General features: G+C 40.5%; 1 protein-coding gene across 1 annotated transcript in view; it reads left to right on the forward strand.

Annotated features, from left to right (window-relative positions):
- brinp2 (bone morphogenetic protein/retinoic acid inducible neural-specific 2) overlaps positions 1-26419 on the forward strand; it is a 413075-nt gene that overhangs the window by 294410 nt on the left and 92246 nt on the right. Inside the window, exon 6 of the mRNA XM_074689200.1 lies at positions 15664-15900. Within this exon, the coding sequence (XP_074545301.1) occupies positions 15664-15900 (237 nt within the window). The remainder of the gene's footprint in view (positions 1-15663; positions 15901-26419) is intronic.

The following is a 26419-nucleotide window of genomic DNA, read 5'->3' on the forward strand; positions in this document are numbered from 1 at the left end:
CCTGACTCCGGGCAAAGCCTGAAAGAAATTCTCAGCGCCACCTGTCCCTGCCTATCACCGCATTGAAAAGGTTTGCCAGATTCCCTTATCCTGCGCTCTGTGACACTGTTGCCATAAAGGCAGGCTCATATTTAAAGGTTGCTGGAAGAGGTGGAGAGGTATGGAGAGGTTTAGGCAGGGCGCCAGATAAAACTTCACCCTTTGAAAAACGAACTTGAAGCTATTTTTGCCCTTTAAACTGAAATACCTTTATGCTATAAGCTATTCACTCCCCTCCACACAGGGCTTATCTGTTCCTACCTCAGTGTCCTGCATCCTTCACACACTCTGAGGCTTTGTGAAAGAACACAAAACCACCACATGGAAGCACAAAACAGCCCTGCAGGAGAATACAGGCATTTTATTCTTTGTGACAAGTCTGCAGAGAATTCAGGTGACAGTCAGATGGAAAAGTAATAAAAGGAGGACAGGCAGGGGAGACGATAAGCAAGAAGAGACAGTGTGTGTCACACAGCAACAGCTGGACCGTGTCTCGTACTGTACACCACGCTGAAGCTGGGTCACCCCCAGAGCCTGAAGCCCTAAGCTTAGTCCAAGGTAACCAACACCAGACCCTCCACCGACAAAAGTGCATTCCAGTGTAATGGACAAGCACTCAGCGAAGAGTGGCTCAGGGCAAACACACACCCTCACGGACACACACTGATAACAGAGGGGAGGAGAGCATGGAGGGAGGCTTAACAGCCTCAAATTGCCCAAAATGGAAAGTGTGGTCTCTGCTGGAGATTGAGAGATAGAATGAGAGGGTCTGCTATCTCTAGGGATACCAGGGTGATCTAAATCCATGGCTGGATTGAAGCAAAGACTTATGGGTAATGACCCTATGAGTCCACATCAGAAAGAGAGAGCACTTTTTCCCCCTTGAATTTCTTTTTTGGGGGAATAGATGGGAACAGATGCCAGAGAGAAGATGGTATTTCTTGATTTTTTGTCAACCAAAACACAAATGATGAATTATGATTAAAATAAAACAGATTAATTTCAAAGCTTGTCATTAATAATCTCTCTTTGATCTATATTTTTATCAGCAGAAGAGAAATTTGGCTCAGTAACATGGTCCAAATTCTGACACTTGGTTTAGTATTTGTTCTCAAAATTAAAAATCTAACATGGTCAGTGCACACACACACACACACACACACACACACACACACACACACACACACACACACACACACACACACACACACACACACACACACACACCCGCACATAGATAGATAGATAGATAGATAGATAGATAGATAGATAGATAGATAGATAGATAGATAGATAGATAGATAGATAGATAGATTCACTAGCCACTTTATTGGGCACACCTGTCCATCTGCTCGTTAACACAAATTTCTAATCACCCAATCATATGGCAGCAGCTCAATGCATTTAAACATGTAGACATGGGCAAGACGAGCATCTCTGAACGCACAACACATCCAACCTTGAGGCAGATGGGCTACAGCAGCAGAAGACCACACCGGGTGACCCTCCTGTCAGCTAAGAACAGGAAACTGAGGCTACAATTCACACAGCAACACCAAAACTGGACAATAGAAGATTGGAAAAACGTTGCCTGGTCTGATGAGTCTGGTTTTCTGCTCCACATTCAGATGGTAGGGTCAGAATTTGGCGTCAACAACATGAAAGCATGGATCCATCCTGTCTTGTATCAACAGTTCAGGCTGCTGCTGCTGGTGTAATGGTGTGGGGGATATTTACTTGGCTGACTTTGGGCCCCTTAGTACCAACTGAGCATGGTTTAAAGTTCACAGCCTTGAGTATTATTTCTGACCACGTCCATCCCTTTATGAGCACAGTGTACCCATCTTCTGATGGCTACTTCCAGCAGGATAACGCTCCATGTCATAAAGCTGGACTCATCTCAGACTGCTTTCTTCAACATGACAATGAGTTCCCTGTACTCAAACGGCCTCTACAGTCCCCAGATCTCAATCCAATAGAGCACCTTTGGGATGTGGTGGAGCAGGAGACTCTCATCATGGATGTGCAGCCGACAAATCTGCAGCAACTGTGTGATGCTATCATGTCAATATGGACCAAACTCTCTGAGGAATGTTTCCAGTACCTTGCTAAATCAATGCCACGAGGGAATGAGGCAGTTCTGAAGGCAAAAGGGGGTCCAACCTTTATATATATATATATATATATATATATATATATATATATATATATATATATATATATATATATATATATATATATATATATATATATATATATATATATATATATATATGACGACAATCCCTGCTTGTGTTGCACTTTTCTCTGATGTACGTTGCTTTGGATAAAAGCGTCTGCTGAGCAAAGTGAAGTGAATTGTATCTAATTGAAGTGAATTGAGGTACGATCTTACACCCTGACTGACTTCTTCACTCTCAAAGTGAGTGGCTGTTTTAAGCAGCTTCTGTGATGAAAATGATTACATTATGAAAGATTTATGACTGATTCTCTTCACAGAATGGTAAATTTATGTTTCCCTACATGAGCTGTGCAGAGACGTCATAATCTTTATTTCATCTGGAGCTGTTCATCCAAGGGGTTATCTGTGTCTGTGTTCTGATTAAAGATGAGAACAGACACATTTAAATAACAGGGGAACATTATATTCCAGGAAGTCATGTTAACTCTGGCATCACTGTCACTTTACATTGCGGTCTGTTTAGTCAACCGTGAAATGGCTCTAGGTGTTGGTGGATGTTCAGTCAATATTTAATGAAACATGTGATGGCTTCTTAAACATCTGACAGCTTACATGGATGAAAGCTGACTGAGATGAAGGGTGTTAAAGGTATAACCCACTGCCACAGTGGGCTTTCATCTGCCAGGGCTTGCCTACAGTATCTCCCCCGCAGTGTGAGACAGAGTTTTCCTGACGGATGAAGACAAAGTTTAAACTCGACTATGGCTGAGTTTTTGAAAGAGCTGGTATACAGATCAATTTTCTCACAGTGGTGTTTCAGAAAACCCTTCTTTAAGCCTCTGTCTGACTCTTTATTTAACCTGCTGTCTCTTTAAGGCTCCCCTCTACAGGAACCCCCTTCCCACTGATTGGCCAGCCCTCTGGAGACCCTGTAAGGGATAGAGCAAGGGCCTGCAACCTGAGGCTTTGGAGCCTCATGCAGCTCTATGACTCCCTTGCAGTGGCTCCTTGTAACATTTAAAGAAATTAGAATAAAGATTTTTTTTCTTACAGAGGGTATTGATGACAATGACACCAAAAATAGTAATGCATGAACATTTCATCTGACTAAATATACATCACCTAAAAAAAAAAAAAGATAAAGAAAATTCTAGTTTTTTGCCACTTTTTGCAATTTTGTAATTAAAATTTGTAAGATTTTTTTTTAAGAAAATTAAATCCAATTGTTTTAAAGATTTTGCTTTTTTTAAATTACTGCATTTTTTAAGTTTCTGCATTTTTTTTTCAAAATGTAAAATTCCATATTTTTGAAAATTTTGTAAATTTTTGGTATTTTTACATTTTTCAAAATGTAGCTGATTTTTGCAAATTAATTAAATTTAGGCAAACTTGGGAATTTTTGCAAATTTTTGCATATCTCATAAGTTTCTTTTTTTCAAAAAATGCAAATTTATGAAATGTACATTACTTGTTTTAATATTTTCAAATTTATCCAAAAAAGAAAGAAAACAAGACATCACATGTACAATTTCATAAACACAAAAAACTTAAGATAATTATTCACTAGTTTTTTGTTTGTTTTTTTCACAATGTTTGGAATTTTATACACTGTTTTTTCTTTATTGTGACGATAAAGCACATTATGCGGCACCCAAATGACTTTAATCCAGGTGAGCTGAGGCAAAATGGCTCTTATGAAAGTAAAGGTTGCAGACCCCTGGGATTGAGCTATGGGTGGACAATAGTTGTTAGAGGCCTGTCCCTTTGATATGTCATTCGAAAAAGTGAGGCGATCATTAGGTGATAACCTCATTATTTCTGCAAGTATCATAAAGATCTCCTGAAGGTCTGCAGTGTGAGTCTGATGAATCCAGAAGTCCAGAATTGAGGAGGAGTGAAGGAAGCCCGGTAAATTAGAGCAGGACTGCAGGCAAAGGAGAAAGGATATGAGCAGTTTTGCAGCAGATCCAACCCTATTTTTGCTGGATGCCAGAGCTGTGACACATCAATTTGGCATACGGTAGACCAAGCAGGACAGGAAGTTGTGCACAGAAACAACCTAAAACACCCACTGGCTTTCAAAATAAAACAACTGTGTCAAAACCAGATCATATTTAGCCTCACTACAACAATAAACTGACATAATGAGTGGAGCCAGACCAGGAGTCAACAGGTTTAAGATTTTATAGCCCAACATGAATGAAGAGAGGATCATCAGTGGAGAGGGAAGCGCAGGAACTCTTCCCAAGTCCCCCAAGTCGCCAGACTCAACACACATCCTGTGTGAATTGACTTTTGCGGTTAACATGCAACAGAGCTGAGCCAGCGTATTTTAGCTGGAATGCAGGATGTTATCCCTGACGTACCATGGATAACAGAGATGGCATAAACCTGCATCCCACCTTCTTCTCAGAGCTTTTTGGATGCGCTTTCTCTCTCTCTCTCTCTCTGGATATTTGTTCTTGTAAATCCCAGAAACAGTGGAGCAGTCTTCTGTCAGTGAACTACGCTGCACATTGTTTTGGGATGTTTTGGTCGTATTGAGCGCTGCATGAAAAAATTGTAGCGCTGAAATGTATTCCAGTGCAGCTGTTGCACTGTGCTCATGTTCTAGTTGGATATATTCCCATTAATGATGGGTACCGAATTAGATACTTTTATAGGTATTGACAAACGGTACCATGTTTAGGTACCATCATGACCGTGAGAAAGTGGAAGAGTAGGTGATTTTCCATGCTGGACATGAACACAGGATTTCAAGCTTATATATCTGGAAAAAACATGTAAAACTGAAAAACTTTGAGACATTATTATTAAACAAATTAATATTTATCACCACACAAACACACAAAAGTACTGAAAATTGTTACCGTTGAGTTCCGATATCAGTTGCATGGTACCTGACATTGGTACCATATCATTTCGAATGCATACGGTTCCCATCCCTATTTCTCATACTGCTAAAACTGAAGTCACAGAGTTACTAATGCTAAGCTAGCAGACTGTCCTGTGTTTGTTTGACTTCGCCATTTCAAGCCATACGTCACTGAAAAGTGACCCTGGGGTGCTGTAAAGCAGTTATTGCTGTAATGTGTTCTGTAATAAAGTTCAGTGTGGCTGCTGTTCCACATCAGTCAGTGTACCAAAGCTTATTTTATCATTTAATCATCAACTTAATGAGGTTAGGCAAACTTAAAATACTCAGTTGTAGTGACACATTGGCGTTCAGAAGCAAATTGTGCTAAGTGATGGCTAGCATGAATTATCAGGTGAGAAAATGCAGCTAGAAAGCAGATTACTGATACATTACAAATATCCAAAATTGGCCCAGAATCTGATTCTTGTGATCTAGATCAGGAAATCACTAGATCACATGCATACACAAGGAAAAGGAAGAGACCAAAACATTTTATTTATTCATAATAATGTTCTTTAGGTGTTTTCAGTTCTTGGATCTATCTCTGTGAAGGCTGTCATTTAAACCTCCATTCAAACCTTCAAGGATGTGACTTCCATTCAGCTAATCCCTCCTTTCACAGTTTATGTTCATGTGACTGTTCAAAGAAATGATGCTGGGGGCCTCTTTTAACCTCAGTGTGCCTGCCATATCATCCCCACCTCACTGGTATTCACACAGCGGCTTAATGCTATCTTTGGGGCTTGTGTAGCTACAAATTATATGAAATGCCAAATAAGGCTCCGCATTCACCCTCGACACGCTGGGTGACATTTGAAGGGTGTGTTTTTATTCATTTTGGAGCAGCAGCAGATGTAAATTGCACAACGTTCACGGCAAACATTTGGCTGACTACTAATGCGCCGCAGCGACAGAGATGTGTGTCAAAGGTGAAAAGCAGCGAGGTGAGAAGAGACGTGATCGACAAATGTTTCACTATGTATGACAGCCTTGTAGAATAAATTCTCATCATTTTCATTCGTTTACTGTGTGCTGGATGAAATAATGCATCAAATAATTTTGAATGTAAAAAGAAGACTCCTATGATTTAAATGTGAACTATGAAAAATTATGTGTTTCTGATGATCAGACAGTGAAAGAAACACTCAGCAAGGGGCAGAAGTAATTAGACTATTCGTTTACTGCAGCCAGCATGGGCCTGTTGTCCATTCTTTTACACATACTGTGAACATTTCCAAGCACCCAGAGGGGATGATCCAAACTGGAGATGGATCAAGTGAAACAACTGGCAGGCTATCTACAGCGAGGTCAGTGCAGTTGTTCCTCTAAAGGCCAAAACCACCAGAACCTGGAGGCTAAAAGGTTTACCTCCCTGACCTGAAGAAGTGCAGCCTAAAATGTTATGTCAATATAAGTTAACTTGTATTTTAGACCAAAATCTTGAGGAAAAAGTTAGAACTAAAGGCCAACTATTGAAAAGCTACTGCAAGATTCTTCATAACATTCTGCAGCGTTTATGAGTGGATGGTAAATTTCAGTTGGAAGATTTTAAAGAGGGGGCTTTTTTAAGGTGGGTACTGTGCCTTAGGTACCCTCATGGGAATTTTATATAATTCACAGCTCAGAAAATTCCAATTTTTCCAACACTAGTGTTTTAGGGTGTGGTCACACTGGATGTCCGCATGCTGTCCCAGCATGCTTCAGCCAAGTTGTCTAGTGTGACCACAAGTCTACTTTGCCCAAGCACATGTTTTGCACGCTTCATAGAGGTGTGCTTTGACGCCATGCACTTCATGTAAAGCACATACACATGCACCTAACAACAACATGACATATAATCACTGCGACCGCTCCTCTTAACAATCATCCTTAACAAGTACAGGGGTGTTAGAGAGCTGTGTTGGACCAAAATGATCCAACATAAGACAAGAAGTTACTCAAGTTGTAGCAATGTCCTCAGTGCTCTCCACTGTGTAGACTCTGAGAACTCGCTACTTATAAACAGACACTTAATGATGACACAGGCGGATCATGTGTGTGCCTTAAGTCTGGTCCATATTAGAATGGTGTGACCATGGACCCTACTGGCCAGCGGGAGAATGATGCCTGGAAGGAGGAGGGTCCGAAAAACGCTTTATTTTGGCTGGTGTCTCTTTAAGGCTCCAACTCCACTAACCACCTTCCCTCTGATTGGTCAGCCGTCTGGAAGCCTGTCAGTGGCAGAGCTATGGACAGACCTTGGTGTTTGAGGCCTCCCCCTCATGAACATGTCAGGAGATCCTTATATGATGACTTCATCGTTTCAGGAAGATATTGTGAACACATTGTGCTTTATTTTTAAAGGTCCCATATTGTGCAAAAATCACTTTATTAAGTCTTTTAGTGAAATTTGCAGGTCTTTGGCATTCCTCCCAGCCCACAAAATGTGATATTTAATGACAAAACCTGTACTTAGTAGTGCTTGTGAATGTAAAATCCTGACCTAAAACGAGCTGTTTGGATTTTGGGGATTTGCCAACGTCAGCAATTCCCTTTTTTGACCAATCAGGAGCAAGCCTGACCTGATTGGTCTACTGGAACACCCCCTCTCCCTGCCCACTCCTCTCCCCGCTGCTGTTCAGAATGCCAAAGTTGAGGTGCTGCGCTGTTTTTGGCTGTAAACAGCCACATAGTTCCCTGTGCAAGCTTCCCATCTCAGAAGAAGACAAGACTAAGGGGCTAGAGTTCATTTATCAAGGAAATATGCCAGCTACACTCAGTAAAACTGTAAATGTGTGCGCTAGTCACTTCACGGCCAGCTGCTTTGGACAGTACAACAGAGGGCTAGCAAATAAAATGGTCCTGCATCCAGGCGCATTACCAACCATTTGCCAATAAACCTCGGACCCTGGAAATGTGAGTATTTTAAATGCTGTGTGCTGTGGAGCAGATGTAAGAGCTTTTCCTCAGTGTCCCTCCTGTCTCTGTGTTAGCTTCAGGATGCTAACTTTAGCTGCAGTTAGCCTGTTGTTTTAGCCTGTAATGTTACAGTAAACGAGCTTTGCTGTTTTCTAAACATTGTGCATTCAGAGCTCGTGGCTCCGCTCTCAGTGACGCTGAAGAGCAGGGCGGTATCAGCGGTGGCTCATTTACATATGAAGGTCAAGGCCACTAAATCAGAGTGTTCTGAACAGAGGGGCTATGAGAGCCTGGAAACAATGCTGCTGTGCTTGATTTATTGGCTTTTTAGACCAAAAACATGTGACCACCATTTCATGAAGACATCAATGATCCATATTAAACTGCAGAAAAGGAGCAGAATATGGACCCTTTAATGGATAAGTCTACAAAGAGATCCAGGAGTTTCATGCAGTATTTTTTCTTCGTATCCGTGTTTCAAGTATGAAAAAGCATACAACACCCTGTCTCTTTAAGGCTCCCTGCTTCACAACCCTTCTTCCCTCTGATTGGTCAGCCCTCCGGAAGCCTGTAGGAGACGGAGTTATGGGAAAACCTTGGTGTTTGAGGCCTGCCCCTCCAACTTGACCTGAAGTTAGTGAGGAGATCCTTATGTGATGATCTCATCACTTCAGTATGTCTTGTGATGATCTTGTGCTATTTTTAGAACAGACTGTTTGATCAGTTTATAGACAGATTCAGGGATTTGTGTAAAATATGAATCTGCAGAGGTTTGAAAATCTATGCCAGATTCACTATTGCTACTTTTGTTTTGCATTTTTAATATAAAAAAGCAGAGTACCCCTGCTTTAAGTGCCAATCTCGATATCTCAAGAATGTTTTAATCTCACCATGGAGTGATCATGTTACATCCTGTTACCAAAACCTCTGAAAGAAGTTTGTCCTGACAGCACGTCTGACAGTAATTTACCTGTGTTTTGACAGTCAAAAGTAAAAATACAGCACAAGTTCCTAAAGTGCTTAAAGAAAAAAAACTCATAAATAATTTGAGTTTTCATTTTGTCAAGAGTTTGTCATGTCAGAATAACTAAGGGAATATTTCCATGGAGAAGGTTTGGTTTAGAGGGAGCTCAGCGGAAGAAGAAAGAATATCATTAGCAGTGTTATATAATGTATTCAGTTTATATACCGTACGTTCAGAACGCAGATAGTGGAAACTGAACAGGCTGACTTTTAATGGCAAGGCTTATTTGGAAACTACTTTTTCTACAACTGCTTCAACAACTGAAGCAAAAAAAAGTCCTGACAAACCCTGAACAGTCCACAGGGAAATTATCCTGTCTGCTTTCCAAATGTGACAGAGTGATTTTAGAAAGAGGGGAGGTAAAAAGACTGGAGCTGTTAAAGGGACAGAGGAGTTGAGAAAGTGACTGGTAATGGGAAAAGTGTTATTTAGCTGTCGCCCGAACCAAAGAAACCTCTGCCAGGATCTGAAAACACACACGCTAATATACACACATGCACAAACACACACACTCAAACCTCAAAGCACCTGCCAAAGCACTGGAGAGGGGAATTGTGACTAATTACATCTCTCTCCAAACCACTGAAAGAGTAAATACCAAAGAAGAGACATGCATATTCATACAGTGGCACAGCGGGATTGACTTGACTGTTGAAAATCTTCCAGAGTGAGATTGTGAAGTGGAGACAGAGGAGCTTGCAGCTCAACAAATGACAGATTATTAGACAGACTGACAGCGAGACGTACATGGACGTACAGGCAGATTCAGAGAAGCAGCATGAGCAGCACGGAGCAAGCGTTCTGAGAGCCGCCTGCTGATCGCTAACAGATGACGACGCACTTTTATCATCTTACATCAGCCTCTGACTCTTTTTAACAGACTGTGCAGTCAGGAAACTTTGGCATAATTAGCATATCACTGTATTTTTAATAAAGCTTAAATAATGAAAGCGCTAAAATTAAAACCATGATGTCACCCTGCTGTCAGAGATCATGAAGATTGGCGTTGATTTGCTCTGAGTTTTGATCCTTAATCACTGCACAGAGAATCTCAATAAGTTTCCAGTTCATCGACTGTGTGCTTTAACATCCTCTGACTCCATGTTGGATGTTTGAGTGAGTGAGTTTGTACATACTTTGATTCCATACGCCAGTAATCGTTTTAATCATCCAGCTCTCAGGCGCCACTTTGCCTCCAGTGAAAGTGAAAACTTGGCCAGTTCGCCTCATTCTCATCACTTCTGAGTTGGCAGAATGAAAAAGGAACCACAGGTGTCGCCTGTGATGTTAACAATGGCTCTTGTCAAACTAAGTGTGCCAGGACAGCGGGCCAGACTTGAAGCTAAAGCAGCTAAATGGAATTCTCACATAATTATAGGTAATTTTTTATGCATTTGCTTTCTCTGCCATGGCATGTTAAAAGAGCCTGTGTGAAAAAGAGCAGCTGTGGAGCCAAGCCCCTGTGAAACTGATTTAAGATTACACCAAAAACACTACACAACACCGCTGTATTAACTATGTTATTAGGTTGGTTTAAAGATCAGTTACGCTTCTTTGTCCAGTTTGTTGAAAAGTGTGTTCACAAATGGCACCATCATCTCCACACACCCACAGTACTGACAGCTTCCCTCTGTAGTCACTCAGTGGTGTGTCCCACCTCCCACTGTGTCTGTTCCCACTGTGTCTGGTCCCCTGACAACATTAATCAGCTCCATGTTTTTATGAAGACACTGAAACCAAACAGCTCGCTCTGAAATCTTTCACAGTTTTGAAGAAAGTTTATATTTATCATAATCAGTCAGTCAATCCATCTTCAGATCAAAATGCTTTCCAAACAGATTGAAGGGATCGTTTTTTGTTTTTTTTTACATGAACCTGTATGGCATCCTCATCTGAACGTACATCTGCGCTGACTTACCCCTGTCAGCGTCCTGTGACCTGAGATCTGGTGCGGTTTTGGTCCAGTGGAAAGTAGTCCGGCAACATGGCTGGGGTCATGAAAATAAAGCGCTTTTCCTCTCAAAACAATTTGTGTTCAAAAGAGTGATAAATCTGCATCACAAAACTGCAAACCAGAAAAAAGTCAGACTCCGTTATCGCTTGGCACTACTTTCTGGTGCGTATAACTGTGCCATGCGGTGCATCCAGCTGACCGGTGCGCGTTGTCACAACTTAAAAAAGTTAACGATAACATGTCTGACTACGACTCTGATGAAGATGACATTAAATTTAGCACAGAGCCAAGGGGATATATTTATGAAGTGTGCAGTCATGCCGACAGAGGTGGAGTGCTACTGCTGCCACGAATGGAACCTCATCATGCCACAGATGCAGCCTTTCAATTGATGAAGAGGCCAGCGTTACAGCTTCTGTCTGCATCACAAACAATAATGACTTCCCTGCACTATGAATGAGAGTATCTTACAAACCTTTTTCCACGTACCTAGGTGCGTGGAAAAAGCAGTAGCACTCCACCTCTGTCGGCATGACTTCACACTTCTGACAACCATTTGTCTGTCACCCTCTCTTTCACGGCTCCAGCTGTGGCTCCAGGAGTGACATGACTGTGATCGTCTCTCTCTACCCATAACTCCATCTGATGAATTTTAGCATCAGTTTATTCGGGTTCATAAATAAATCCCCTTGGCTCTGTGTTAAATGTAATGTCATCTACATCAGCGTCTTAGTCAGACATGTTATCGTTAACCTTTCTTTAGTCTTAATGACGGTGGCAATGCGCGCCAGTCAGGTGGATGCACCAAGCGGCGCAGTGATTTGCACCAGAATGTAGTGCCAATTGATAACGGAGTCTGACTTTTTTCCGGTTTGCAGTTTTGTGATGCAAATGTATCACTCTTTTGAACACAAATTGTTTTGGGAGGAAAAACGCTTTATTTTTGTGACCCCAGCCATGTTGCCGGACTACTTTCGTCCGGACCAAAACCGCACCAGACCTCGTGTCCTGTGACACTGACAGGGGTAAGACAGCGCTGATGCACGTAACTACAGATGAGGATGCCATACAGGTTCATGTAAAAAAAAAACAACTATCCCTTTAAAAAGTCTAGACTTGCTGATGATGTATTCAAAGATCCAACATCGAGACAACATCAGGTGTCTGATCTTATCTTAACCTACCATGAGTAGAGACCTTTGCCGTAATTAATAAGTTACGGTGATGACAAACTTCCTTTAACAGACAGAAACCTTGAGCAGAACCAGACTCATGTTAAACAGAGATCTGCTTAGACCATGTTGGGGTTAGAAAGAGGGATAGAGGGAGAATTGGTGTCATAGCAGTGATGATGATGATGGTAAGACTAATAGCTGTAGAAGCTGGAGTCTGGCAGGTCCATGGCAGCAGGTCTACAGCAAAAATCCAAAGGAATCTGGTTGGTGGTTAATAACCAACACAGAATTGAGATTGGAAGCTGGTAACAGTCAGATCAAGGAGAGAGAACAAGGAGCTCAGTGCATCAGTTTAAGCCCACAGCAGTGTGGTTGGTTTTAATCACGTTTTTCCCGAGACAATTTGGTTTTCCATCAATGTGGTGGTTGTGACATTATTTTTCCAGACTGTCTGCTTAAGTGTACTCTATTGAAAAGGGGTAACTTAAAGCTGCACTGGAAAGAATGAAATCTTATTAAGTGTTTTTTGTCTTATTTTCGGTAGAAAATTTCTTTTAAGACTTAATATAAGCCAAATCCACCTGACTATTTCAGAAAAATGTCTTGTTTTAAGTTGTTTAAAGGCTAAAATGAGGTCTGATTTTTTTCTAACTTGTTTCAAGCAATTCAGACCTATTTTTTATTTTTTAATAACTAGAAACAAGACATTTTTCTGAACTACTCAGGTGAATGCGGCTCATATTAACTCTAAAAAGACATTTTCTTCTGAAAATAAGACAAAAACAGTTGATAAGATTTCAATTTTTCTTTTTCTTCTTTTTTTGTAATTGTGGTCAGAGATGAGGGGTGGTGATAGTATTTACATAAATAAGACTTAATGTTCAAGTTAGCAACAATATAGTTGGAAGCCAAATATTGAAGATCTGTGGATAACCCAGTTACCATCTACAGGAAAAAGAAGTCCTTTTATTAATACAGAGCAGTGACTCTAGTGTTAAAAGATCCAACTTACAAGATGAATGTAGGATGTCCATTGTTGGGTAAAATACTTGCTCTGAGAGGTTGAATATCATAATTCATGATCTTCTTCTTCTTTGACTCATGAGTTACATCTAATAAGCACTGAAACTGGAGCCTCAGTAGCTTTGTTTTTTTGTTTTTTTTTCTTACACGTCACAAGCTACATGCTGTTAACAGTCCTCAGGCCTGTTCTTGGCTTATTAGAGCAGAGAAGATGACTGTCTGTGCTGAGGAAAAGACACAAGTTTCTGTCTGACTTCTGACCCTGATAATTGCTGACGTTCCATGGAATCATCTTCCTTATGCGTTATGAGCTGTTCAAAGATAAGTGTGTGAGAGGGGACAGGGACAATATTTAACAGCTTTTCCCTGGTTTTGTCTAGAGTTATCAACTCCACCAGCAAAGAGTGCTTTGCAAAGTACTCAGAAACACTTATAAACACATTTAAAGGCCCACTAAATAAACACAATAAAAATAAAACTTCAAGCTATCATGAAATAGTCAATTTTATATTTATGCCTGTTGTAATCCACAATTTAAAATGAGATCAACACCAACGTTTTTAAGTGCTTCTTACCAGCAGTTGTGGTCCCATCAGATTTTTTCCAGGAGAATAGTTTAAGGCAAGTATAGCAGAGTCATGTCTTTACGACAGTGGGTGCTCATGCTCATGGGAAACGAGTCTTTATCCCAGAAAAGCATTTCAGAATAAGGAGAGAGGAAAACAAAGTTGATGATGATTGGAACAAAAGAGCAAACGGTAACAGCTGCAGGTTTGTGTATGTCAGCTGTAAGTGCAGGTTTTTTATGGTGGCTGCAGACTATGTGACAGTTGCTTCTGATATCTCCTTAAACTCCTCAAATCTGCCACCCAGCAGAACCCTAAACTTACTGTAAATGCAGCTACAGCTGCCACCGACAGCGAAGCAGGCTGGGAAAACAACCGGTTCTTTCCTGTGTTATCTCAGCTCACACATCTTCAGCAGAAAGAGCAGCTTCACAGCAGAGACACAGGAGCTGATAGCTGGTTGCCTCGTCACATGTCATTTCCACAGGCCTCAGAGATGACAAGGCCTGTTATTAGAGTCTGTGTCTTTGCTGTGCTGAAGATGGGGCACAGGCTGCGGTTAGATAGATTTTATGTTATGTAGAAACCAAAGTGGATAGATGAAACGTCTAAAAATCATTACAAGGGGTCTGCAACCTGTGGCTCTTTGACTCCTTTGCAGTGGCTCATTGTAGCTTAAAAAAAAATCAAATAAATTACTTTTATTTTCTGTAAGATGGTATTGATGATTAAAGACATTGTCACTAAATAAAATCATGGGTAACTTTTTTTTCTGAACTATATGCATCACATCTGTCAATGAAGCCTGCTACAACATCAACAGCCCACCAACTTTCCATGCATCCCTGACTAACCTCAAGTTTAAATCCCTGTTAAGGTACTAAACCTACTAAACACAATTTGGAAAAAAAAAACACAGATTTTATTTCTGTGTGGATGGATTCATGTAACTGCCAATGTGCTGCCTTAATATACATGCTTTATAAGTAACAAGACATCAACAAACGCCAAAAATGACGAGTTAAGGGATGTTATCAGTATCTGTTATCCAATTCATGAATTCTTTCAAAAATTGCAGTATTGCAAATTTTTGAAATTTAAAACATTTTGCAAGTTTTTTGTTTTTTGTTTTTTTTTACAAAAAAATAAATAAATAGATTCCAATGTTTAAAATACTTGTGTAATTTTTTATTTTAATTTAATCAAATTTATTTTATTTATTTTTTGCAATTTTTAAAAGATTTTATTTATTTATTTATTTATTTATGTTATTTCATTTTCTTTTTTTTATTTATTTATTTTTTTTGGGGGGGGGACTTCAAAGTAATAAACTGTCACATCACATATAGAATGGCATTAATTCAAAACACTAAATAAATTTAGATAACTATTCACTAGATTTAAATTGTATATATAGAATTTTAGTCTTTATAGTGAAGATAAAGTTGATTTTTTAGCTCTGTAAAACTTTAATCCAGGAGAGCTGAGGCAAAATGGCTCCTTTGAAAGTAAAGGTTGCAGACCCCTGATCATTACAAACAGAGAAAAACCACAGAGGAACATAAAACTTGACCTTATAAAAAAAAACACTTCAGAAAGGACTTTTTTCCACTTTTGTGATTCTCTCTTTTGTGATGTTTATAACAACATCAAACTAATGAAACATGTTCACCCTCAAAGAAGTCTGTATTTGGAACTTCTTTTGCAACACTCTTCACTGTTTGTCAAACCTTGACTACAGACAAAGTTTTAACCTCCACTTACTTTTGTTAGGATAGAAACGTTATCACACAAAGATGGAGCTGTGGTTGGAAGGAGCAGGAAATAAACACTATTTTCTCTAGGAATGAAAAAATATCTTACATGTGTTTTCTTTTCTTCCCAGGCTTGCAAGACGTCCTGCCAGAGTTCCTACGTGGGCGTTTTGTGGAGGCCGCCCTGAGCTATGTGGCGTGCAACTCAGAAGGCGAGTTGCTCTGCCGCAACAATGACTGCTGGTGCCGGTGCTCTCCTCGCTTCCCAGAATGCAACTGTCCCTTTGCTGACATCAAGGTCATGGAGGAAAATATGGAGAAGAGCAAAGAGGCGTGGAACAGCTTCAACCAGGAGTTCATGGAATCAGGTATGAGCTCAGAAATGATTTTTGTTAAAGCTGCTGGTCCAACAATGAGGGGTGAACCAGTTGTATCTTGTGTTTTGAAGTTTGGAGCAGCAGTGAGGATGGCCGGAAGCTTCAACCAAAACCAGCTGTAGTGATATATTAGCTGGTTGGTTGTGTTGAATGAGGTCTCAGTTGAGCTTTTGCCTCCTTTTGTCTTCATGTGGTTGTCTTCAGGAAGGTCAAAGTGTTTTTGCGTTTCCGTCTTGAGTTGGGTTGCGCGAGGTACTCGTTAAGTGTATTGACCACAGAGGATCTCAGTCTGCTTGGCCTCTCTGATGAGAAACCAGGCACAGAAGATGAGCTGCAGGTGGGTCGACTCTTCCACATTATTAACTGTGGACACTGCAGGACGACTTAATGACCTGAAGTTTTTAGAGAATGAAGAAGACTCGACAGAGCAAATGAGAGAAACTTTAGTGCTAACCTGGTGGTGCAGGTGTGTAAACTGAGCCCAGACAGCTCCTGCTGCCAGGAGTTAGACTTTATAACACCCGTACTTCAGGATCTTTTTCAATCAGAGGATATCAGCGGCTCACATACTGCTGCACTTTCTCTTTTCTATCCTGTTTCTTCAAATTTCAGGAACCAGAAAATCTGATTGGGAATGGAAGCCCACTTTAAAAAAGTCTTTGATTCAAACAGTGACAGTGCAGAAAGTTTTCTAAATGGAAAATTCACTCACACCAACACCAGCCTTTAGGTCAGAGTTTCGAAAACTCACCAAAGTTTTTTGGCAGCTTTGTTCTGGTTTCTCAGCCACCAGCATCCTCTGTGGGTAACACTTCAGATACAGATACAGCTGATGGTTTCAACAAAATGCTACTTGTGTGATAAACCATGAAAGCACAGTGAAAGCTGAGGCAGTAAAGAAAACAATTCTTATAAAAACAGCAGCGAAACATCACGGCGTACTGAGCACAGATGAATTTCTGCAACTGTAGAGTAAATGTTCACAACTGTCATTAAATAAATGCAGACTCTCTGCTTTTAACAACACAAGATGTCTGACCAAGCTGAAAGAAAAACAATAACAGACAGCTATAGTTTATTATATCTATGTATATTCCTCTTTGTACACCACAAAAAGGGTGTGAAGCTTTTCTACACTTTAAAAGAGTGTTAGTCACAGCGCTTATAGTCATGAATGGATATTCATATGATAAGATGTTACTCCTAAGCAATGTTCTTAAATCTTTGACGGCCTAGTCATCAGAAAATCAGAATAAGCTGGTTAGTTAGGAAATCAGATGGCCCATAAGTCAGAAAATCAGAAGACCTTTCACTCAATAAACCAGACGGCCCATTTGTCAGAAGGCCTGGTAGTCAGAAAAACATAAAGGCCCATTGGTCAGTAATCAGTATTGTCAGTATTGATAACATCGCTCAACTTGTCTTCCCAGTAATCAGAAGGCCTATTAGTCAGAAAACCAGATGGCCAGTTAGGGAGAAGGCCTGTTATTCAGAGAAACATAGAGGTGCATTTGTCAGAAAATCAGAAAGCCTTGTAGTCAATAAATCAGATGGCCCAGTAGTCATAAAGGCCTGTTAGTCCCCCCCCAAAAAAAACCATAATGGCCAATTGGTCAGGAAATCAGATGGCCCATTATTCAGAAAATCAGAAGGCCTGTTAGTCAATAAATCAGATGGCCTAGTAGTCAGAAGGCCAGTTAGTCAGAAAAAAACTCGCATTTGTCAGAAAAACAGAGGGCCCATTAGTCAGAAAATCGGAAAGCCTTTTAGTCAAAAAATCTGATGGCCCAGCAGTCAGAAGGCCTGTTAGTCCGGAAAAAGAAAAAAAAACACATTATGGCCCATTGGTCAGAAAATCAGATGGCCCATTATTCAGACAATAAGAAGGCCTGTTAGTCAATAAATCAGATGGCCCATTATTCAGAAAATCAGTGGGCTTGTTGGTCAATAAATCAGATGAGCCAGAAGTCTGAAGGCCTGTTAGTCAGAAAAACATAAAGGCCTATTTGTCAGAAAATCAGAAGACCTTTCACTCAATAAACCAGATGGCCCATTTGTCAGAAGGCCTGGTAGTCAGAAAAACATAAAGGCCCATTGGTCAGAAAATCAGAAGGCCTATTAGTCAAAAAATCAGATGGCCGGTTAGGGAGAAGGTCAGTTAGTCAGAAAACCACTCTGTTTCCTTGAAGGCCTTTGTGACAGAAAATTTGGATTAGACTGGATTGATTAATATTTTTTAACCCAAACTAATTTTCTGACAAATGGTACTTCTGAGAATAGGTTGGGGGCATGTGGTAGCAATCTTCTGACGCTGTAGCCCCTGTGCTTCAAGGTTGGACATGCCATATGTTCAGAGATGATCTTCTGCAGACCTTGGTTAGAATCAGTGGTTCTTTAAGTTCCTTTTGTCTTTCTATCATCTTCAAACAGTCTGTCCATTCTCCCCTGACCTCTGGCATCAGCAAGACATTTATTCCCAGAGAACTGCTGCTCTCTAAATATTTGCTCTTTTTGGGACCATTCTCTGTAAACCCTATAGAGGATTGTAGCTCAGCAGTTTGTCATTTACTCAGACCAACAACCATGCCATGTTCAAAGTCTCTTAGATCACCTTTCCTCTTCATTCTGATGCCCACCTTGAACATTAACAGTCCAACTCTAAACCGTGAAACCAAGTGATAACTGTCTAATCTGGCAGCACTGATCTCATACAACCTAACTTAAAAAGAGTGAAAGAAGGATACCTTTGACAGAGCTGGTGTATTTCCTCATTTTGAAAACCTCTGGACTGTCAGGCTCCATGTTTTTAATGTTTAGAGTTTTATTGAGTTCATAAGAAGAACTGACACCTTGTGAAATTTTACAGCCTGCCTTTTTTAATCAAGAATTCACCATCATGGTTCATTTAGACTTTGAAACTTAGTGTTATAATACTTGGTGCGCTGTGGATAAAAATGCTTTATTATTACAGGGGCGTACTCTGATTTGCCTCTGTACTGACGGAGGCTGAGGATGTACTTACTGTTCTCCTGTTAGATAAGACAGCAGTGGACAGCTGGACAGCTGGATGGGGACTGTGTTGTATAAGATCCTCATTTCCATCCACAGACGCAGCAGGTGGGCTGGTGATGATTTATGGCTCCAAGCTGGGAGCAGTTCATTCTCAATAACACTCTGATTCTACAGCACGTACCTGTGAAGCCATCCTCTGGCTGTGCTCTCAATCACTGAAAATATTTACTGACAAATGGAGTACGTGTTGATGATGTGCTTTACACACCAGGATCAGCTCAGGTTTTTCATGAGGACATGTTAAATTAAAGCCTGATGTACGAGCGTCTAATAACTTTAGTATGGTGTATTTTTCAGGTTTTACAGTGTGTCAGGAAGCCTGTTAGTGTTTTATGGGGAAACTCTGACAGAGCCCATGATACACTACCTCCTGTGTACACACTGAAGCTATTTCCTAATCAGAGTTAGAGATGTTGTTTTATTAGTCCATCAGACAGCTGTTACTTTGCTAATTTATTTATTGATTTATGGACTTTTTTCTGGCTGTGGGCTTGAAATAAGGAGGCAGCTGAATCCAAAACATCACGGCATAGATGCACTGCAACATCTTACTTTTGTGTCAAATCAAGGAGGGCCACAAAAAATGAGTCATTTTTTAATCAGAAACCATACATTACCATATAATTGACACTATTTATTTATTTATTTATAAAACTGAGGGGTGGAGGAAGGTTATTTAAAAGTGTGGTGTATCGTATCAGTGAACTGTATAGTTCATTGCTGCACTTTTTCCTTATCAGACTCCTGAGTCTGCCGACTGACTCTGACCTGAGCGTTCTCTGTTGATACTGCTCTGAGTGAGTTATCGTACAGGGGGTGAAGTTGTAATCTCAAAACTGTGTCATTTGTAGCTCAGAGGGCTGTTTAATTGATGCAATTAATCTTAAACACTAAACTTTGTGTCTGATTTCTGATACTTTTTTTTTTTTTTTTTTTTTGACTTTTTTAGTCAGTTGGAATCCATCATGTTCCCAAATGGACTCGCCAATTTTTCTTACCTTTAAAGGATATGACTTGAAGGGCAGGGATTCAGGAGTGAGGAACAAATGGAAGTAGAGGCTCAACATGTTGGGCGTGTTTCCAGCTTGATACTTCATTATTTCAATCATCAGCCGGGTACAACAGTGCGTGTTATCTGAGCAGTGTCTGGAAATAGATTTTCATTTCTTAGTTTCACTTCTGTTGGAAAAATGTTTTTCAGACCCAGAGGGTTGTCCTTTTTGAATCTTCAAGGTTTTCTTTATTATCCCCAAGGGGTATTTTTTTTCAGTCAGCAATATTAAATGTATAAATAATAAAATATAGATGTATAAAATTATTAATTAATTAATCAATCAATTAAATAAAGAAAGAAATACAATGGTTGAAAAAATATATGAAACAACAACCACAACCACAAAAAAGGGCAAAAAAAAAAAACACTATGTGGCGTTGTCAAGCGGGCCAGTTCCTACAGGGACAAACAAGTCTTCATCCTGTTTGTCCTGTGTCTTGTCAGAGTGTATCTGCAGCCTGAGGGAAGCAGCTGAAACTCTCCAATGAGACAGTACAGGTCAGCCATGATGAACCAGGGTTTACTGAGAGTCCTGGTTCGATACAGGCTCAACATGTCAGACAGGGATGTACCCGCAACCTTCTGCACATTTTTCACGATAGCCTGCAGTGTGTTCTAACTTTTTAGACTTGTTGACCAAAAAAAATATTGAAAAGGTCAAAACAGATTTGATAAAACAGGAGAAACATCTTTATGAAAGTCATGTGGATGTTAAAACCACTGACCTTGCAACAAAAATACATTCTCTGATGAGCTGTTTTGCAAACAGTGTCAACTTCATGCTCGAGCGCCAGTTTATCAACCATAGAAGCACAGGAGGCTCTGTCCAAGCAAAAGAAAAATCTAAAGCCATTAATCTCCATATGGAAAGATGATCACAATCCTAAAGCCATGTTTTGGTAAAGGAGGATGGAGAAGACAGTTACTTCTATATTCTAACTAGAACTCTATGTTTGCCTAAAGCTCACCCACTTTATTGCAAAGTTACTGGACATTTGAAAAGGATAACAGCCAGGAGGGAGATCAGGTGATAGCTGCTGACGAATGCAGACATGTCTGCCCCTCTCTGTTGCTCCTGTAGGTGTGGATCTCAGGCTGGTGGTTCCTAATGTGGAATTGAAGTTAATGATCAATCAATCAATCAGTCTTTATTTGTATAGCACCAAATCATAACAAATGTTATTTCAAGACACTTTACAAAAACATTTACAGGTCTAGACCTGTAAATGTTAATAAAATTCTATTAGCAGAAACCCAACATCAGGACAAGATAAGGAGTCTTATCTTATCTTAATGCACCATGAGTACAGGACTTTGCAGCATTTAGCAAGTTACAATGGCAAGGAGAGATGATTTCTGCAGGAAATGAAGACATTCCACACAAACGTATAAATCACAGCTGATTTACTGGATTTTAGTCTCTTTTGTCGGCTTTCAAATGTCTATACCACAAAAAGTTAGCAGCTCAAGACAGAAGTTGACACAGTAAATGTCCTTTTGAAAAAAAAAGAATCAATTAGGAAAAAAAAAAATATATATATATATATATATATATATATATATATATATATATATATATATATATATATGATTAGCTAAAAGAATTTTGTCACTTTCCGTCTGATGAAACTTAGAGGAAAAAAATAGCAACGCATAACCCTGGCATGTTTAAATCTCCAGTCCACTTTGTGAAGGTAACTTTCTTTTTGTTCGGAAAATAGCGTCATGGAACAGTGTCAAACTGCTGTCAAAATGAAACGTTTTCTTCTTCTATGGATATATTAGCAGGATACATTGGCTGTTTCCCAACGCCCAGGTACCTTGACTTGCCTTGGTCTGATGTGGGCGTGGCGTGGGTGTGGGCAGGCATCCACATCATCAGTCGCTGCCCAAGTGCAGTTCCAATGTTCATGTCCTCCAGTGGCATATGCCCTCCGTTTGGTTAGCATGTGGCTAGTGAAGGATACACAGGTGTATCCTTCACTGCCTTGCCACGGCTATAAATACCGAACATGCAATGCGTGAATCTACAAAAAAGGAAAAAATGGAAGGAAAAGACGCACCAGAGAGAGACGCTCCAGTGGATGCGCGCGGTAAATTCCAATTCAAATGTAAGTAACAAAATACACCTCTGAAAATAACAACTTATACCATGTCTAACACTTGACTCTTTTGTGTGTCACTCATGTAACTATAATTACTGAGAAGCCGCACCTGCAGTGTGTCAACGATGTGACAATAAAAAAGCAAAAAGCGTACAAAAGTGGCAAGCTATGACAATATTTGTAGCTGCTTGAGCATACGGTCTACTGCCATGTTTATATTTAACTTTCCAAGCACTGTCCACAGTGTAACACGTCATGTGAGACAATGTAACTCCAATTACACAAAAATTTGTGACAGGAATCTGATGGTAAAAAATATGCCTTTGTAGGCTGTTCCATTAGCATCTCCTTTTGAGCAGAGGCAGGACACTTGCCTTGGATTGAAAGGAAGTGGCTTCGAAGGCACTGCCTTCCAAGGCAAGGCAAGGCAAGGTAAGGTACCTGGGCTTGGGAAACAGCCACTGTGTCAAGCTGCTATGCCATCAGGCTGTTACATAGCTGATGCTGATATTAGCCTCCAGCTTAGATGCAGCCACCAAAAAGGGCATGGTTGGCTGTGGAAACACAAACCAGATCAGGCTACCAGACTGTACTGATCCTACCGGATCACTTTGCATCCACATCCTGGAAGTATTTTAATCAAGAAACCAAGGACTGCATGAACAAAGGCTGCAGTTAGAGTGGTTTGTGTTTTGAGTTGAAAAGCATCAACAGACTTTTCCTCATTAGCCGTTGAGCAGTAAAACACAATCATCTGTGATAGAAGAATAAGAGCTGTTGTCATTTGAGACTTGGAGGTGAAACTTGCAGAGGAAGACAAAAGAAAAGTGAAAGTCATAACGTAGGAATACATTTGGAGTTATATTGAAGGAGTGCAGAGATTTCTTCCCCCTCATGAGAAATAAATGTCAAATTAACTTCTTCTAGAGAAAAGTTCAAGTGAAATTATATAAAAATGTAATATCCTCCAACCCCTCTCCTCGCTTTAAAGACAAATCCTTTGACTTTCATTATTACTCCGTCCATCTCATTCTGCTTCGTAGACTTTTCCCTGCTGCAGACTCGCTGTAGGGAAAAGTTCAGAGCAACCGTGAGAAAGTTGTGTCTTCACACTCTGAGCCACAGTGATGGAGGCCCCATCAGGTGTACAGTCTCAGCCATGATAAATGGATTTCCAGCAGGCCAGACAGCTTTATCGACACTATTCATCACAGAGCGCGAGACACAGGTGTGTGATGTAATGGCAGCAATGATGCAGAACAGTTCAGGCTCCAGAAATTGGCTGAATCCTCTTTTTTTTTTCATATATTTTTCTGCTACATCTACACACATCACCAGCTCACTTCTTAATGACTTGGAAGGTGCAGGGAGGATTTAATTGGAGGCAGCTTTCTGGCAGCTTTTCGTCAACTTTGTGTGTGTGTGTGTGTGCATGTGTGTGTGTCTCTGCAGAGTCAGGTGATTGTGTGTGTATGTGTGTGTGTTATCATGTATTAGGTAAATTGCTTACAAAGTGTCATAACAGAGGCAAACAGCATTTCTCTACGTTCACTTAGCCTTGTTGTGACAGCGCCTGACTTAGCCAAGTTGCTTTTTTGCTGCATATTAAATCTTTTAAAGAGGATATGCTGTTTTAAAGGGATAGTTCTTATTTTTTAAGTGGGGTTGTTTGAGGTGAGGTACCTTGATGAGAAACTAAACTTCTGATGCAGACGGAGGCAACTCTGCCACATAATTAAGCTGATTTCATAAAACCTCTACCCAAACAGTAACACAGGTGTGCTTTATTTGAACATTCCCAGCACCTTGCCACCAGAGAGCCTGTTTGTTTTGCACTATTTTTGCACACACACACGCCTTGAACAGCCAGTCAGGTCTCTGATGTTCAAGTTAACTTGTACATCATGAATTTTGATATTTCTACATCTCAGGTGGACATCATTTTAACCAACAGATGCTGAACATTCTCCTGCTGACACAGTAATGACTGCAGAGTTTGTTATTCCAGCTCCGTCTCTCAGCCAACAGTTTGTTTTAATTAGGTAAACAGATCCTGTGCTCCATGGGTTGGGCCATTATGCACTAAAACAAACAATTAAGGCTAAATACTCACTTTGAGTAGACACTTCCATTCAGCTTCTCTGGTTTCCTGATTTGACTTCTCATTATTGAAGGAAGCAGTGGTGGTCAGAGCAGCAGCCAGTGCTGGTTGATGGGTGATGCAAACTGCATGCATGTGCACCAGCTGTGTATGGTGCCAGTGCAGCTACTCCTGTTAGAAGAATTTTACTAATTTTACTTATTTTTTTTCTCTGGAAATTCATTGAAGCTGTTTTCAGCTTCGAGAACTCGGGAGCATGCCGATGTTCCCACAGTCCAATGTTTCCTAAGCACAATGATCCCATGGCCTGTTCTTGTTATGATTGTGATTGTGACAATTTCTGCTGATCCAAATTAAATTAATCATTTACTCAGTCATTCATTCATTTGGTATAAAGTGTTTCCAAAAGAAGGCAGTTTTTGTGACTTGATTGATATGATGTTCCAGAGTGAGATGAGAGTCAAAAATGATGCTGATGTTATGGACTTGAGAGGATGGGGTGAGGGAAGCACTGCCGATTGAGAGGTTAAAATTGTTGGTGAGTTTGGAGAGGGATTTGGGGTTAATGATTAAGAGGTCGGATTTATCACGGTTGAGTTGGAGGTAGTTTGCTTGCATCCAGGATTTAATTTCTGTCAGACAATTAGTCAAGGTGGAAAGGGTTGGAGCAATGATGGAATTGGTGGAGATGTAAAGGTGGATGTCATCAGTGTAGCAGTGGAAGTGGGGACCATGATGACAGATTATTTCACCAGTGGGGAGGATGTAGAGAATAAAGAGGAGGGGATCAAGCACCGAGCCCTGGGGGACACCAAGGGTCAAGGGAGCTGTGGAGAACACCATTGTTCAGGAGGTACTCTCGATGGTACTAACACTTAGGCTGGACTATTTCAATGTGTAGATTGCTCTTTTTATTTGTCAAAGATTATATTAATGTATCGTTGTTTTAGAGGTTTGTGTATTTGAGCAACAAGCTAAAATGCCACATACAGCTCATCAGACACACGAGGACAGGGAGCAGACAGCCGTGTACTGTACAACAACAGGCCTGTCTCCTGGGGATTTAGGAAACTTTATCTATTTAAGGAAAACACACAATCCTCTCACACATTCACACAGTTAAAGCCCATGCGAGGCTGAGATTTAAAAAAAGCATAAAGATGAGAGGAGGGTAATCTACGTGGCAAATATTGTTTGACTTTCACAGCTCCCTTTCCCTGTGTTTCACTATCTCCTCTGCTCGTTTGCATCTTCTCTACTTTTCACACACACACACACACTTGCACACTTGCACACACACTCAGTCACAGTGGTTTTTAGCTTCTGGGGGTGCCTAGGAACTTGGGCTGAATCTCGTCTGCTGGGATGGCCTGATAAATTTATTGTGGCGAGAGGAAAACAACTGCGAGGATTGTGTGAGTTTGGGAGAGTCTTCTGGTGTGTGTGCATGTGTGTGTGTGTGTGTGTGTGTGTGTGTGTGTGTGTGTCAGAGAGACAGAAGGAGGACACAGAGGGACTAAACGTGTGAGAGGAAAGAGGAGAATAATACCCTCCAACCTTAGCCACTCACCATTTCTTTAACCACAGACCCCGAGCTAGCTTGATGGCTCACAACACAGACAGATAAACACACGCACGCATACAAATAAGCAGGAAATAAATAAATTCAACAGAGCTCTGAGCTGTGAGGTGTTTCTTTCCTCCTCTTTTTGGATAGATCTCCTGTTCGGGTTGGGAGCTAAGATGTCCTGGGAAGGTGTGAATAAGTTGTGCTGGGAACATCACACCTTTGGTTTTGTGAAATTGGAAAACAGTGCCAGCTTTGGGCTTAGCGCTAGATTTCTTAACACCTGGGTTTATCCAGTGTAGGAAAATTACAGTGCTGCATCCTGGATAGAAGGAGCTGTAATTTATGTAACTTCCTCTCAAAGACATAAAAGTTATTTAAGAACATCTTCAGGGAAAAGGAACCACATTATTTTAAGACAACCCTGATTATATGACGGGGCCAACCAACAAGACAGAGAGAGAAGACCATCAGTAATGATGAAACAAGCTCGTTAAAGAAGGGTTTTATCCTTTCTTACAGTATAAACATGGATAAAAAGAAGAAATGCTGGATGTGTTTGCAATCTTTCTCCGCTTCGTCACAGTAAATTGATCAAATAGGTTTCATTC

The sequence above is a fragment of the Halichoeres trimaculatus genome, unplaced genomic scaffold (genome assembly GCF_033239565.1).
Source record: "Halichoeres trimaculatus isolate MK-OKI-2021-1 unplaced genomic scaffold, fHalTri1.1 fHalTri1_scaffold_15, whole genome shotgun sequence".
NCBI lineage: Eukaryota > Metazoa > Chordata > Actinopteri > Labriformes > Labridae > Halichoeres > Halichoeres trimaculatus.